Consider the following 17,626-nt stretch of genomic DNA (forward strand, 5'->3'; position numbering starts at 1 on the left):
GTTATTGACAATCTTTCCCCATTAGACAACAAACCTCAATGACAGAAGGGGTTTTTGTATTTTATTCACTGTTATATCCTAAGTAGGTCCTCAAATTTTTTTTTTTTAATTGTAGTCATCTGGTCTAATCCCTACACTTTACAGATGAGAACATTTAGAAAAGACCTGAATCAAGGTCACCCAGTAAGTAAGGAAAAGAGTCAGGAACACGGACTGTGATTTCCACTGAAGTGCTATATCTATTATAGTTGACTATCATCCTGACCCTTAAATATCACAGAAAAATCACAATCATCCTCATTTTCCCCCACAAGGATTTACCTTTGGAATTTCTTGGCCTTGTAAATGCTGCTGTGTGTGTAACATAGAAATGCTCTGAAAAGCAGTGGAAGCGTCTACCAGAATGCTAAGTGTCAGGAGATGAACTGAAGATTGCTGATTTGGAAGGGCTATCCCAGAGCTTTGACAGAGGGTCTGCTGTTGTAATTGTGGCTCTGATGACCCAGAAACAGGTGCTAAGCTGTAAGATGGCTACCACTGCGGCTGGTCAGCAGACTGCTGCTGGATGTATGCTGGCTGGTATTGTGCTAGGCTTTTCTGTAGGGGAAAAGTCTGACTGTTGTCTAGTTCCTGAAGTACTTGAGGCTGCTCTAAAGGCTGTATTATATATTGTTGTTCCAGGGCTGCCAGTTGCAACTGTTCTTGCAACGGATGTATAATCTGGACCATGTGTGTAATGGTGTTTGGAATACCTGGTTAACGGCTGAACTTGCTTAGGTGCCTGTGAATGAGGTACCTGCTGCTGGACAGCAGCATGTTGACTAAACAAAGATTGCTGTTGATTTATGGGGCCTTCCTGAGTAGACAACTGATGGGTTTCCTGTGCTTGTCTATGAGATGAATGAGTCATCTGCTGCTGCTGAATGAAAGCTAAGTGAGAAACCTGGCTTGGTGCTAGATGTGATTGGGAAAACTGCTGAGAAATGTGGGGGCTATATCTGTGCCTGTGAAGAGGCCTGCTGAATGAAGGACACCTGCTCAGGGTTTTGAAGCTGTCCTTCCACTGCCCTCTGAGATATAATGCTAGTTGACTGGGCCTGAGCTTTTAACTCCTGGTGTCCAAAACTGACATCTGCTTGGGATGGAGTCGCTGAAAGCTGGATATTAAATAAAGGCTCAGTAGAACGTGTCCGTGTATCTAAGGTTGATATTAAATACATCCTTTGTTCCAATGTTGAAGAAGAACTACCTTGGGGTTGTGTTAAACAGGCTTGTTGCTCAAAAGTCTGTGCTACAAATGGTGGTACAGAGTATAACTTCTGATCTGCAGAGTTTGTCTGTCATGTGTACTTGCTTGCTATCAGGAGGGCTTATTGTATATGCCTGCTGGGTTATGAAGATTGCATGTTCAGCTGTCTGGATAGTGTAAGCAGTTTGTCCTAAATAAGATACATGCTCAAGAGACAGTGCCTGATAAGCAGGCTGTTCCATAGGTTGCACAAGGTAAGCTGCCTGGATTACATATGCTGCCTGGTCTGGAAAAGGTGACTGAAGCGGAGGTTGCACTAGATAAGCAGGCTGCACGTGAGTCTTTGCCAAATATGAGGGCTGTACTGCAGCTGGGACTGGATAAGAAGTCTGCATAGAATAGGCTGGCTGTGATCTCGGTGGTTGTACAGTGTAAAGAGGATGCTCCAGGACTGGCAGTGAATAAACAGACTGTTTATGTAGTGGAGCCTGAATTGAGTAAGTTGGCTGTGATGAGTAAGAAGTTTGTTCCTGGGGACATATCACAAAGGGCAGCTGCTCAGGAGCCTTCAATGGGAAGGATGATAATTCTGCAGGTGGCCCTGGATAAGTGTGTTGAACAGAATAAGAAGGCTGTTCCAGGGACTGAATCACATTTTCAATACCACTCTTTGGCTGTTGCTGACTTGCAAGAGCTTCAGACTCTTGCAGAATATAATCCTGCTGAAAATTTTTCTGTAGAGATGCCAAAATCTTAGGTTGTAAAATTAATGACTGTTGCTGAATAGAGGCTTGGAAACAATGCTCCTTCAAACGCACAGTCTGGCTTTGTGGCATTGAAGAATCTAAAGTTAGAGACTTCTGATGGGTATGGCTGTGACACTGAATGTGTCTTTTGGGAAGAATGCCCCCCAATGGAATTAGAAGGGAGCTGAGCTGTACCAGCAGCATTCTGTGCACTGCTCACATGTTGGACAGAAGAATGATTCAACAAAGCTTGAGGGTGATTAACCGGTAAGAAACTAGAAGTTTGGCAGCTGGTGCTTTGGTTAATGCCTAATTCCCACTTCTAGGATCACACTCAAGTTGAAGACCAACTGTTGGATGCTGGGAAGTCATCTGTGAAGCAGACAATATCTGAGGAGAAACTGCAGAAAGAATTGGTTGTGGCCGGGAATGGTGGCTCACACCTGTAATCCCAACATTTTGGGAGGCCCAGACGGGCAGATGTCTTGAGGCCAGGAGTTCAAGACCAGCCTGGCCAACATGACAAAACCCCATCTCTACTAAAAATACAAAAATTGGCTGGGCATGCTGGTGTGCTCCTGTAGTCCCAGCTACTCGGGAGGCTGCGGTGGGAGAATTGCTTGAACCCAGGAGGCAGAGGTTGCAGTGAGCTGAGATCACACCACTTCACTCCAGCCTGGGTGACAGAGCGAGACTCTGTCTAAAAAAAAAAAAGAAAGAAAGGATTGGTTGTGGAACTCCAGTAACTGACAAGTCTAAAGTCATAGGTTGGGCTAAAGTTTTTCTATCTGCTCCAAAGGCCAGCTACAGGTACAAGGAGAATTCAAATTATAAATGCATATACTATGCCCATTTTAATGGGACTTTCCCAGACATACTGATAGAGAAAATAATGCTACGTTTCAAAAATTTCAGCAAATTATCAAAAAGGTGCTAGGTATAGCATTAGTCCTATAAAAATCTTAATACCATGAGTAAATGCTAGTTAACTGAATACACTAAGAGGTTGAGACCAGTCACAGCAGTATAACACTCATGGTTTCTTATTTATTGCATTTACTGTGTAACTCATTCAAACCCTGGCAGAGATTCTGAGTATCCGAATCTGACATCGTCACACACCTGACAGTGGAAGTCCCATGAGAAAGCTCAAAGGATTTCAGTATCATTCCTAAAATGAATATAGACACTCTCTCAGGAAGAAAGGAGAGAGTTGGCAGAAATAAATACTGATTGGCTGCAATAATTCCTAGAATTTGGGTTACCATGCTCATAAAAAGACCCATATAATCAAAGTTATTGCTTATGTGGCTTCTATATATTAGGTGAAAAGGGCAGGCTACAAAAAATCGTTATGTATGTGATATACACGTATATATATAAACAAAGTTATACATGTGTACATAGAAAAAAAGATAAATCTAAAGGCTATACCTCAAACATAAACAATAAGTTGTCGGCCGGGCGCGGTGGCTCACGCCTGTAATCCCAGCACTTTGGGAGGCCGAGGCGGGCGGATCACGAGGTCAGGAGATCAAGACAATCCTGGCTAACACGGTGAAACCCTGTCTCTACTAAAAATACAAAAAATTAGCCGGGCATAGTGGCACGTGCCTGTAGTCCCAGCACTCGGGAGGCTGAGGCAGAAGAATCGCTTGAACCTGGGAGGCGGAGGTGGCAGTGAGCCGAGATCGCGCCACTGCACTCCATCCTGGGCGACAGAGTGAGACTCTATCTCAAAAAAACAAAACAAAACAAAACAAAAAAACAATGAGCTGTCTCTAGCTGGAGAAATAACAAGTAATTTTTCACTTTCTTTTTCATAACTTTATGGGCTTTATTTTAAAATAAGCAAATAACACATTGATAATTAAATTTTTGGAACACATTTTAAAATACACATACCTGTATGCTTATGTAAATTGAACCTAAGTTAAATTTAAACACCGATTCAACACACTTTGCATTATAGGATTAGAAAGAGGCAAATCAAACTCCCACACGAGCTCAATTACAAATAGGCACCATATCACTTATAAATACTAGTCAAATATCTGGCACCTTCAACTATATCAAATCAAATCTAACCCTAGCAGATTTTAAATGCATCTGGCATTTGTCAAGTACATGCAGGCTTTCCCCTATAAGACTGGGCTCTTTGAGGGCAAGGATCATGTTTATTTTATTTCATATCCCCAGAAGGTGGTAATCATTAAAAGTCTGATGATGAACTGATAATATACTAATCTCTTAAAAGATGCACCAGCAGCTAGCTAAACCAGGCACTCTCTGTTAGCTAGTAGCTATCAGATCATCTCACTCCTAGAGAGGGAAGACAAATGCAAGGTATGGTAGGAGGTGAGGGGAGAAAATGGGGTAATGGCAAAGAAAAATGCAACCATGCATCCAGAATCCATAACCTAGGGAACCAGGATACAGTCTTAATATATAAACTCACACAAAGACTGTTAACTCATTGTCAGAAATGAAAAATGCTGACTTTAAGAGTCTGAAAGACAAAAACACTTATTTCTCCTACAGAAATAAACATGAACCAAAACAAGAGTTTAGATGAACATGCTAAAAATTATGAAAATCTATGAAATACTATTTCTAATTAACTGCAACATACATCCCTCTATGTTCAAATCAGGTTGGAAAAGTTTAATACAAAGAACAAATAATCATTAATAAGAGGAAGAGATCAGTCCTAAATAAATCTTTTGTTCACATATACTGAGTTCTCTGTTTCTTCTCCAATTATACAAGCAGTATCTCAAGATTCTAGTTACACAATGTTAGGCACATTAAGAGGAATGTCTTGGGCCAGGTGCTGTGGCTCATGCCTGTAATCCTAGCACTTCGGGAGGCCAAGGCAGGCGGATCACCTGAAGTCGGGAGTTTGAGACTAGCCTGACCAACATGGAGAAACCCCATTTCTACTAAAAATACAAAAAATTAGCTGGGTATGGTGGCTAATGCCTGTAATCCCAGCTACTTGGGAGGCTGAGGCAGGAGAATCGCTTGAACCTCGGAGGTGGAGGTTGCAGTGAGCTGAGATTGCACCATTGCACTCCAGCCTGGGCAGCAAGAGTGAAACTCCGTCACACACACACACACAAAAAGAGGAATGTCTTGGGTGAAGGAAAGCATAAACAACTTTTAGCTTTTGGTGACCTTTCTCTAAACTATAATGAATTTATAAAAGAGAACCTTTGCCTGTCAGAAAATCTAGGCAGTATTAAATTTATTTAAATGAATACAGAACCTCTAAAATGTGTCTTACCTTTATCTGTGGGACCTTCTGAACAGTTAATGGGGAAACCTGGGGTTGTGAAACAACTGTTGGTCCAAGCACATGTACAGGTAAAACAGTGGACTGACCTTGTACCAAAGGCAAAATCTGCGGCTGAGTCAGCTTTGGCTGCTTCTGTAACTGTTAAAATAAGGGGAAAAAAAGATTAAAGATAAACTTTCCCATTTACAGTAAGTACACTGATTATATATTTAAATATAACAGTTCACCTCACCCCTGAAACTTGCTGGTAATGTCCTACTAGTTGCTGAGATGAATAAATTTGTCCTGGGACATTTATTTCAGCCTGCGGGATGTTAGAAACCATTTGAGAGCCCATCGTTTGATTTGAGGAATAGGCTACACTGGGCTGACTTGAAGTATCTGAATGTATAACTGATGCAGCTCCTGCCTCAGACAAATTGTCACCTATAACAAAGAAAATAAGTAACAGGTAGAAGGGAAAACTTGAAGCACAAAATGTCCAAATGGTATAGGTAATGGTGTTTCTTTAACAGCTTTTTTACTCTGAGAACCTGACATAGCTTCAAATAAAATATTTACACTACAGCATTAATCAAAAACCAGCATGTAAACTCTTATCAAGCAATGAAATGTTGACATTGTAGTATAACTAAAATTTTCTTAGTAAAGCAAACCTAAAAACAGAGAATCAGACAAAAATCAACTCCATTTGCTGGCCATGTCACATATATCCCTAACTAATCTACACTTGACATAAGGATTTCAGTAAAATATGTCATATTCTCTTTCTCCTATAACCTAGAATACTGTCTTTGTAGAACAATAGGTTATTACTATGCAAATACTGTGTCCTTCTGGAAAAGAAAATGCATTACAGCAGAAAATTAGAGGAATTGTGTTAATGTTATACTTGAGGGTCCCTTCTAAAATACAAAGGATCTTAAAGACTAGAAAATTCCTTCTTGAGGAATAAATTTTATCTTTAGTTCTAAATTTTCTTTATTAAAAGATTTATGTGGCTGGGCGTGGTGGCTCATGCCTACAAACCCAACACTTTGGGAGGCTGAGGCGGGCAGATGGCTTGAGCCCAGGAGTTTGAGACGAGCCTGGCCAATATGGTGAAACCCCATCTCTACCAAAAGAAAATACAAAAATTAGCCAGGTGTAGTGGCATGCACTTGTAGTCCCAACTACTCAGGTGGCTGAGGTGGGAGGATCACTTGAGCCTGGGGAGGTTGAGGCTGCAGTGAGTCATGATCGCACCACTGCACTCCAGCCTGGGTGACAGAGCAAGGCCCTGTCTCAAAAAAAAAAAAAAAAGATTTATGTTAGACCCTCAAAAATGATAATAAGGTTATTTATACCCCAAACTAAACCACATGATAGATTATAATCCTTCTGCAACTAGCACCTTAGAAGAATCACTTAACAGAACAGTTTCTTAATTTTAAAATAAGGAAACTAGCTGGCTTGTCTATTTTGGGGGTTTTCTGAAGGCTTGATAAAATGATAGATAACAGAATGCTCTGAAAAACACAGAGGTGCTATTTAAAGACAAGCAAATACACAAAAAAGAAAAGAAACAGAATACGCCATTGACCACTGCCCTTCAAAATAAATAAAGATTAGGGAATATAATTGCACATGTGTTTGCTTTTACGAGCTGTAACTGTGTTACCTGCAACAGAGGAGCAGTGCTGCTGTGGTTTTCTTTGTAGAAGTTGTTGTCTAACATGTTGATCAACTTCAGTTTCTTCACATTCAGCCCCAGTTTGCTGAGTGGGAGCAGGGGGCAAAGTTGTATTCTGGGGCTGAGGGAATACATTCCCCATAGACTTGCACTGAGAATCCCTGCGTTCTTCCAAACAGCCAGCAGGCTTCTTCTCTCTTGTCTTCTTTATCGGTGTCACCCGGTCTCTAATGGATTTAGCAACAGCTTTGGAATCACTTTCATGGAAGAACCCAGACTTGACCTACAAACAAAACACAGTAAGCAAAAACTACTTCTTTAACATTTAAGATTTTAACTTTTTTTTTTTTTTTTGAGACAGAGTCTAGCTCTGTTGCCCAGGCTGAAGTGCAGTGGCACGATCTCGGCTCACCACAACTTGAACCAGGTTGAAGTGATTCTCCTGCCTCGGCCTCCCAAGTAGCTGGGATTACAGGTGCCCGCCACCACGCCCAGCTAATTTTTTTGTATTTTTAGTAGAGACGGGGTTTCACTGTGTTGCCCAGGCTGGTCTTGAATTCCTGACCTCGTGATCCACCGCCTCAGCCTCCCAAAGTGCTAGGATTACAAGCATGAGCCACCACGCCTGGCCAATTTTAACTTTTTCTTTTTTTTTCACTAGCAGTTATTTTATGCCCCCAAATTCCAAATTAACAGTTAATCTGTTTCTATATTCTCTCTTAAACAAAGACGTACATAAATGCCAGAGCCTCTAATTGGCATGAGAAATAGCAATAGTATTACCAAGCATTGTGAAAATAATTCAGGCTTTAAACAAAAACAAACAAAACTTGATGTTTCAGAATATGCAGTCTTATCACAGGTAATTTAGAACTGCCATTACGTTTTTTGAAGGATTAAAAAGGTTTTCTCATTCAGCAACATTAAGTGTCTACAATATGCGCAGTACTAGGCACCAGATACAGGTGACTAAGTTGGTCCTTTGTCCTGTATGAGCACACTATCGGGTGGTGTGAAATGGACATAACTTAACTTGAAATGAGCTGCTGTAAAAGTCTTTAAGTAGGAGCACATTGCATCTCTGGAGGTAATAGAGTAAGTGTTTTCACAGAAGAATTCTATTTTATTTGATTTGTTTCTGAGAGACAGGGTCTCACTCTGTTGCCCAGGCTAGAATGCAGTGGTACCATGATAGGTCAATGCAGCCTCAACCTCCCAGGCTCAAGTGATCCTCTCACCTCAGCCTCCTGAGTAGCTGGGATCACAGGTATGCACCACCACACCTGGCTAATTTTTAATTTTTTGTAGAGACGGGGTCTCCCTATATTGCTCGGGCTTTGGTCTCGAACTCCTGGGTTCAAGCAATCCTCTCACCTCGGCCTCCCCAAAATGCTGGGATGACAGGCATGAGCCACCGCATCCAGCCTGGAAGGTAAATTCTGACCTGAATTAAAGCCAAAAAAGGAACATGCACACTATTGACGGATGTGCAGAAGTTTGGAGTGGAGACCAACATTCTAGGCAGAGGCAAGTATGCTAACAGCAAAGTACTACGTCTTACTAGGCATTAGAGGAGAAAAGAAGAAAAGGTTCTGCCTTCTCATCTCAGAGGAACAAGGCTGAACAGTAGAGAAGATCATTTGAGGAGGTACCATGACATATCATTCTCAGTCCTGCAATCTGCTTTAAGATGCTCCCTCTTAATCCCCAAACCTGTGCATATATCACTCCCATCACTGTGTTTGCTATAATACATAGCACAATTGGCCTTAATCTAGGGAGATTATCTCAGTGAATCTTTTACCAGCTGCTGACACAAGAAGGATTCAATGTGCCATTGCTGGCTTTGAAGATGGGGTGGAGACATGTGAAAGGACTGAAGAGTGGCTTCCAGGAGCTGAAAGTGGACCCAACCACTCCCATGTCCCCTGAAGACATGGAATTTAGGAAATTCAAAATTAAATACAGGAGTGAAGCAGAGAAGTCTAGGAAGGTGGTAATGGGAAATGCCAGGGTGATAGTTGTGTACCAGATATCCAAAATAATCATTCCAGTTTAGAACAGTATGATCAGAAAGACATGTTAAAGGTTATCATTTCCAAGTTCCCACTGTCATTGCCCCATCCTTCTTTTTAACCTGAGGTCAGAATGCCCAGGTGAGCCTCGGCTGGTTTTGAGTACATACTGCTGCGGCTCCTGCACACCCTCCTACCAGCACTGCAGCTGCCTGGAGCAGGTGTGGACATGCATTTCACCCCACAGAAGTTGCCTGCTGTGATCTATTGAGGGTGGGGGCTAGTCACAGAGAGATTGGAAGCAAAGAGTCAGAGTGGCCCACTTCCCATCAAACCATATGGTAACCAGACAACTAATTTCTGGTCTGCACAATAGCCCTGCCGGTGACCTGACTATGCTGAGGCATAGGTGTATTTTCCTGGCCTCATTTAGAACCTTACCCTCTCACTTCCCCAGAAGTAGCTCTTATAAACTCTTAGGGAAACTGAAGCCACACTTGCTATGACTGAGAAATTCTCTTCAGCTTATCCTCTTCTGGGACCCTTCACCTAATTGTACCAATACTGCCCCTTCCCACCAGCTAGGTGCATGCTTGCCATTCAGTCTTCAAAACAAAACAATACATTACATAGGTAAACTATGATGAAAAACAAAGAAATGAGTAACACAAAACTCTGGGTAGAGGGCCGGGCACAGTGGCTCACACCTGTAATCCCAACACTTTGGGAAGCCGAGGGGAGAGGATCACTTGAGGTCAGGAGTTGGAGACTAGCCTGGCTAACGTGGCTAACATGGTAAAACCACATCTCCGCTGGGAGTGGTGGCAGGCACCTGTAATCCCAGTAACTCGGGAGGCTGAGACAGGAGAATTGCTTGAACCTGGGAGGTGGAGGTCGCGGTGAGCCAAGATTGTGCCACCGCACTCCAACCTGGGCGACAGAGCGAGACTCCGTTTCACAACAAAACAAAAAAAAGTCTAGGTAGATATTACTCATGGTGATGAGGGAGGAAAACGCAAATGAGAGAGGCACTCAGATGGCTTTTAAGGTAATGGTAATGTTCTATTTCTTAATAAATGTAGAGCTTTATTATTCTTTACACTCTACATACAAATTTAATATACTGTGTCATAGTGATATAGTTCACAACCACATAACAATTTAAAGAAAAAAGGAGAAGGCCGGGCTCAGTGGCTCACGCCTGTAATCCCAGCACTTTGGGAGGCCGAGGCAGGTGGATCACAAGGTCAGGAGTTCAAGACCAGCCTGGCTAACACGGTGAAACCCCGTCTCTACTAAAAATACAAAAAATTAGCCAGGCGTGGTGGCGGGCGCCTGTAGTTCCAGCTACTTGGGAGGCTGATGCAGGAGAATGGCGTGAACCCAGGAGGCAGAGCTTGCAGTGAGCCGAGATCGCGCCACTGCACTCCAGCCTGGGTGACAGAGTGAGACTCCATCTCACAAAAAAAAAAAAAAAAAAAAAAAAAGGAGAAAATGAGAGGAAAGAAAGCAATGAAAAGGAGAAAGGAATGAACCCTGATAAAATAAGAGGTGAGGGGAATAGTGGTATGATTAACTTACCATTTCATATGCTACTTCCTCAGGTGTATCTGTTTCTAAATTGAAACTAAATTCAATAGCTTCATTGTCTTTGTGTTTGCCTTTCAATTTTTTAGGGTCTTCAACCCAGAGTCTTAAAGCCAGGGATGAATTTGAGCAATCATCTTCTTCTGCTAACTCCACCCTCAGTCCTGTATCCTCAGCAAAAAATGCATGGTTTAATAGGTCCCTGATAGACAACCTAATAAACGAAACACATATCTCATTATCAGTTCTTCCAATCATAGCAAGATGTAGACCCTTTAATTACTAAAAATTAATTGTATAAAAGCAAAAAACTTATTTGAAATTTTCTATCAATTTAATCATTAATCTGCCTTGTTATAAAAACCACATCTCTTTCTTTAACAGATCCTGTGGAAGCAAAAACAACAAAAAATCTTATATCCAACTTATTACCAGGGATGCAAAGAAATCCCAACTAACATGCATACGGAGTGACTTCAATTAAAAACGAATTATTGGCCGGGCGCAGTGGCTCACGTCTGTAATCCCAGCACTTTGGGAGGCCGAGGCGGGTGGATCATGAGGTCAGGAGTTCGAGACCATCCTGGCTAACATGGTGAAACTCCATCTCTACTAAAATTACAAAAAATTAGCCGGGTGTGGTGGCATGCGCCTGTAGTCCCAGCTACTTGGGAAGCTGAGGCAGGAGAATGGCGTGAACCCGGGAGGCGGAGCGGAGCTTGCAGTGAGCCGAGATTGTGCCACTGCACTCCAGCCTGGGCGACAGAGCGAGACTCCGTCTCAAAAAAAAAAAAAAAAAAAAAAAAAAACGAATTATTAACCAGTAATACATCTAAATAACAAAGTTTAACATACACAAAATTATGCCTAGTGAGAATTGGAGAAGTAGCTTAGTACATGTTAGGCAAATTTCCCTAAGCCACTGGCTTAAGTTACTCAGACTCAAACAGTAGATTCTCAGCAAAGGGAACCAAAAACTCTTGCAGATTTATAAACTCTAAAGTACATTAAAAATTCAAACTCTTTTTACGAATGTTATAAATAGAAGTCACTGTCTCCATGAATAATCTAGTCAGTGTACTTTACAGAATGCCATGGGTGAAGCTAATGTGGTTCCGCAAAGTCCAGTGGTTTTCGTACTTAACTCTGGTTTTAGACCAGAGTATACATATAATGGATACAACCCTAGCCTAGTATTAGGGATTAACCATCTCTGAAGAGAAACAAAGGACATAGCTTCAAAAGATTTGTTTACAAGCTGGATAAGTTAATTTAGTTTTCTTTTACTAACTTTTAAAAAAGATACATAATATTTAAACTCTCTGTATTACAGGTCAGGGAGAGCTGAAACTGATATACTGCATAATGTCTACAGAGACCTCTTCCTATACTACTTAAAGAGAAAAAGTATATACACAGCATGATATCCTGTAAGTTGAGGATTTTCAACCCCCTACATTTTTAGTGACCAAGTGACAAATACTTAACTAAGACAGTGTCATAAATAGAACAAGCCATCATTCCATACAAAGTTGATTTTTTTTAAAAAAAGATAAAGCTGCTCAAATGAATTACTTTTAAAACTAACGCGAGATGTGTGTGTGTGTGTGTGTGTGTGTGTGTGTTTTTGAGACGGAGTGCAGTCATGTGATCTTGACTCACTGCAACCTCTACTTCCCGGGTTCAAGCGATTTTCCTGCCTCAGCCTCCCAAGTAGCTGGGACTACAGGTGTGTGCCACCACGCCCAGCTAATTTTTGTATTTTTTAGTAGAAACGTGGTTTCACCATGTTGGCCAGGATGGTCTCAACCTCTTGATTTTGTGATCCGCCCGCCTCAGCCTCAGGCATGAGCCACCGTGCCCGTCCCTAAGACTAAAGTGAAATGTGTTTAAGGAGGCACAACCAAGTAAAGCCTCTGCCTCCCAATAAAAATTTTTACTGTTTTATAGTGAATTTTTACTGTAAAATTTTTATTATTTACAGTAACATTATTTTGGTTTATTAGTTTGCTTGTTTACTTGCTTGTTTTGGGATGGTGTCTCACTCTGCTGCCCAGGCTGGAGTGCAGTCGCAAGATCTCGGCTCACTGCAACCTCCACCTCCCAGGTTCAAGCAATTCTCCTGCCTCAGCCCCCAGAGTAGCTGGGATTATAGGCACCCACCACCATACCCAGCTAATTTTTGTATTTCTTGTAGAGCTGGGGTTTCATCATGTTGGCCAGGCTGGTCTCAAACTCCTGACCTCAAGTGATCTGTCCGCCTCAGCCTCCCAAAGTGCTGGTATTACAGGTGTAAGCCACCGCACCCAGCCTGTTTGTTTTTAAGACAGGGTCTTACTCTGTCATCCAGGCTAGAGTACAATCATAGTTCATTGTAGCCTCCAACTCCTGGGCTCAAGCAATCCTCCCACTTCAGCCTCCCCAGGGGCTGAGACTACAGGCGTGTGCCACTATGCCTGGCTAATTTTTTCATTTTAATATTTTGTAGAGACAAGGGTCTCATTTTGCTTCCCAGGCTGTTCTGGAACTCCTGGCCTCAAGTGATCCTCCTGCCTCAGCCTCCCAAAGCACTAGGATTACAGGGGTAAGCCACCACCCTCAGCCTATTATCCTTTTAGTCATCAAAATAATACTTGTTTTATGTAATTACTAACTTGGCTCAAGGTCACACAGGCTAAGTGTGAGTCCAGATTTGACTTTAAGTCTGATGATGAAGCCTCTGCTTTTTCCAATATACTAATATGCTATAAATCCTTTTCAATACTCCGATGCTCTTTGGTAATAGAATATATTTAAAGGCTGTACAAACAACAATCAGAATCCGAACTAAAATAGCTACTTCTATAGTGTTTTTAGCCTCATGTTTAAAAGCATGCCTAAGCTCTTATCTCAACAACAAAAAACCAAACAAGCCAATTAAAAATGGGCAAAAGAGTTGAATAGATATTTCTGCAAAGATATACAAATGGCCAATAATCCCATGAAAATTTCTACTAAGGATATATCACCTTTACTAATAATCATCAATAACGAAGTAAAAATCAAAAGACAAACCTACCAATTTAAAGTCAGCAACTGTCCAAAGCTGAAACTAAAGGGTGGCAGGCCGGGCGCAGTGGTTCACACCTGTAATGACAGCACTTTGGGAGGCTGAGACGGGTGGATCATTTGAGGCCAGGAGTTGGAGACCAGCCTGGCCAACACGGTAAAACCCCGTCTCTACTAAAAATACAAAAATTAGCCAGGTGTGATGGCATGAGCCTGCAATCCCAGCTACTCAGGAGGCTGAGGCAGGAGAATCACTAGAACCCGGGAGGCAGAGGTTGCAGTGGGTCAAGATCGTACCACTACACTTCAGCCTGGGTAACAGAGTGAGACTCCGTCTCAAAATAATAATAATAATAATAAATTAAAAATAAAATAAGAAATAAAACCTAAAGGGAGGCAAAAGCTAAGAGTAATGGGAGTTGTCTATAAGGCAAATTGTGACACAAATAAATGTGGAATACAATTTCTTGAATACATATTTCTTCTATCCATATTAGCTTTATCATTACCGTGACACTAAGGATATAGAATCAAATTTTTAAAACTTTGTCCACTCTCAACTGTTAGAAGCAAATTAACCCGTGGGGGCCTACTGACTGTTAAGCTGATGGCTGAAGGTGATGAAAGCTTGTCAAAGGCACACACACACACAAACACAACCCAAACGTCAGTTCAAGAAAAATTCAGCACATGATGTCCAAGTCTAAAATGGTAAACAACATGCACTGACACAATTCAATCTAGAGTATGGTTTGGCTTCTACTCAAAAGTCAAACTCAGCATGACTGAAAGGTCAGAAAACGACCCAATGCAAGATAAGAGAAAAATGCATCTTTTAGTTATGTCATTTTGCTACAATTGCACCCACCTTTCAGATTTGTTTTGACGAATACATCCTTCAATGATTTCTTTGACTTCAGGATCAGTGACTTTATTGAAGCTGGCTGGTTTTATGCCCTAGGAGAAAAAAAATGGTTTCTAGTAACAAATGATGCAACTGAAAGCCCAAGTCAACATGACATTTATTAAACATTATTTTTATCACTAAACCATAGTCAAATTTTAAATGAAGTATTTGTAAATATATATGTATATATATAGAGAGAAAACATAAGTTTAATAACCTTTTGGCAAGGATGTTATCTACAAATAACAGTAAAAAACTGTAAATAATCTAAACCTCTGACAACAGAGGCAAAGTTACACATATTATGTTATATATATACACCATGTTTTTCAAATCTAGACCTGCAGGTATATATGACAATATACAGAAATTAAAAATGTTCTCAGAATAATTAATGACATGGAAATTATCATAATGTACTATTAAGTAGGGAAAAATAGGATCCCAAAATCTACATATAGTATAATCCCAATTAACAAAATATAATAAACAAGTTTATTATTATTTTTTTGAGATGGAGTCTCACTGTGTCACCCAGGATGGAGTGCAGCAGCCCGATCTTGGCTCACTGCAACTTCCTACCTCCCTGGTTCAAGCAATTCCCCTGTCTCAGCCTCCTGAGTAGCTGGGATTATAGGCACACACAACCACGCCCGGCTAATTTTTCTGTATTTTTAGTAGAGATGGGGTTTCACCATGTTGGCCTGACTGGTCTTGAACTCCCGATCTCAGGCAATCCGCCTGCCTCAGCCTCCCAAAGTGCTGGGATTACAGGCGTAAGCCACCGCGCCCAGCCATAAACAAGTATTTTTTTGAAATCAGAAAATAATTAATGCTAGTTTTAAAAACTTTTGAAAATTCAAAATAAAGGCTTCTCTACATTCCAATTCTCTGTCTATATATATATATATGTTTGTTTTGTTTTTGAGACATATATTTTGTTTTGTTTTTGAGACAGAGTCTCACTCTGTCACCCAGGCTAGAGTGCAGTGGTACGATCTCAGCTCACTGCAACCACTGCCTCCTGGGTTCAAGCGATTCTCATGTTTCAGCCTCCCAAGTAGCTGGGATTACAGGCATGCGCCTCCATACCTGGCTAGTTTTTTTTTTTTAAATAAAGATGTGGTTTTGCCATGCTGGCCAGGCTGGTCTCAAACTCCTGACCTCAGGTGATCCGCCCACCTCGGCCTCCCAAGGTACTGGGATTACAGGTGTGGGCCACTGTCTCCAAAAAAAAAAAAAAATCATGTAATCGTCCCCCCTAAAATACTCATGAATAATTCCTTAATATCAAATATCTGAAACCCAGTCCATACTCAAATTTTCAAAATTGTCTAAATGATGCCTTTTTACAGTTGGTTTGTTCAAATCAGGATCAAAACAAGGTCCATAGGGTAGCATTTGTGAGCTGGTATGAGCCAGCTCATGCACATCCTACCCTATGGACCTTGTTTGGATCCTGATTTGAACAAACCAACTGTAAAAAGGCATCATTTAGACAATTTTGAAAATTTGAGTATGGACTGGGTTTCAGATATTTGATATTAAGGAATTATTCATGAGTATTTTAGGGGGGACGATTACATGATTTTTTTTTTTTTTTGGAGACAGAGTTTGCTGTCACCCAGGTTTGAGTATAGTGGCACGATCTCGGCTCACTATAGCCTTGACTTCCTGGGCTCAGGCAATCCTCTCACCTCAGCCACCTTAGTAGCTGGGACCACAGGTACACACCACACCACCCAGCTATTATTATTATTTTTTTTTGTATTTTTGTGTAGAGATGGGGTTTCACCATGTTGCCCAGACTGGTCTTGAACTACTGGGCTCAAGCAATCTGCCCACCTGGGGCTCCCAAAGTACTAGGATTACAGGCATGAGCCACCATGCCTGAGCTACATGATTTTTTTTTTTTTTTTAAAGGTTCTTATCTGTTAGAGATGTAAACTGGAAAATTCATGGGTGAAATGACATGATGCCTGAGATTTGCTTTAAAATATTCCAGGATACAATATGTATGGGGGCAGATAGCTGAAACAAGGTTGACAAAATGTTTGTTGTTGAAACTGGTGATGGTTACACGGGGCTTCATTATGCTATTCTACTTTCAAGTATGTTTGAAAATTTCTATAAGAGCTCAGAAAAAGAGATAAGGCTAGAATGTGTTTTTAGTTTTGGCCCATATTTTGGAAGGCCATAAATAGAAAAGAATTTTGTGTTAAGATTTTCTAAGTTACAGCTCCTGAACTGTTTTTACAAGTAGGAGCAGAGAAAAGCAATAATTTACCCAGAGCTGAGAAATGAATATACCAGTGGGAAGGTCAAAGAGGGCTTTTTCCATAGGTAGAATAACAGGTCAATTTTTTAAATTTTTAAAATTTATTTATTTTTTAAAATTTATTTTTATTTTTAATTTTTTATTGTACTTTGAGTTGCTGTTTTAATACATCTATTTTTTGAATAGTGACTTTATTATTTTATATTAAAGTCATTAAAAATGCCATATCACAATTCAGATTTCCATCTGTCTTAAGCTTCTACATTTTAGGAACTAAATTAACTCCTAATTTCATCAGATTTATCTACCATGTAATATTGGGCTTTCTGATTCTGTGTCCTATGAGGTAGCATGACAGGCGTAGAAGTATATGTTAGATTGCCTCATTCCATAACAATTATTCTTTCCATTGTATCTTTCTGCTTCCAGCTTAATTTGGAATTTTCTATTAAATGACTCCAATGATCTTACTTGGGTTATTTTTTAAATCTAAAATGCTTAAATAAAAGATAATAGAATATAAAATAAGCAGATTCAGAAAGCCAATATGTTGGCTTTTCATAATATGTTTATTATGAAAACATTTTGAATTGTCTGGACTTCATTTATTTGTTATTGAATTCCTAGAACCTGATAATTAGCTTGAGGTACGTGCTCTCAGTATTTTATTATTGCTTAAGGATAAAAACAATACAGATTAATATATAGGTATATATGTTCATATATATACATATATACACATACATACACATATGTATCTACTGATTGCTCCTTGCTTCTAGCCATTCTAGAAGACTGAAATATATTGAATTGGGCTGGGTGCAGT

General features: G+C 40.5%; 1 protein-coding gene across 7 annotated transcripts in view; it reads right to left on the reverse strand.

Moving 5' to 3' along the window:
• Window positions 1-17,626, reverse strand: part of WNK3 (WNK lysine deficient protein kinase 3) — a 165,693-nt gene that overhangs the window by 96,116 nt on the left and 51,951 nt on the right. For all 7 annotated transcript variants that reach the window (XM_031660810.1, XM_021932693.2, XM_021932692.2 and 4 more), the window contains 5 exons: window positions 14,484-14,572; window positions 10,562-10,781; window positions 6,954-7,248; window positions 5,526-5,719; window positions 5,282-5,431 (listed from right to left, as the gene is read on the reverse strand). In XM_031660810.1, the coding sequence (XP_031516670.1) occupies window positions 5,282-5,431; window positions 5,526-5,719; window positions 6,954-7,248; window positions 10,562-10,781; window positions 14,484-14,572 (948 nt within the window). The remainder of the gene's footprint in view (window positions 1-5,281; window positions 5,432-5,525; window positions 5,720-6,953; window positions 7,249-10,561; window positions 10,782-14,483; window positions 14,573-17,626) is intronic.

The sequence above is a fragment of the Papio anubis genome, chromosome X, assembly GCF_008728515.1.
Source record: "Papio anubis isolate 15944 chromosome X, Panubis1.0, whole genome shotgun sequence".
In the NCBI taxonomy this organism is placed as follows: Eukaryota; Metazoa; Chordata; class Mammalia; order Primates; family Cercopithecidae; genus Papio; species Papio anubis.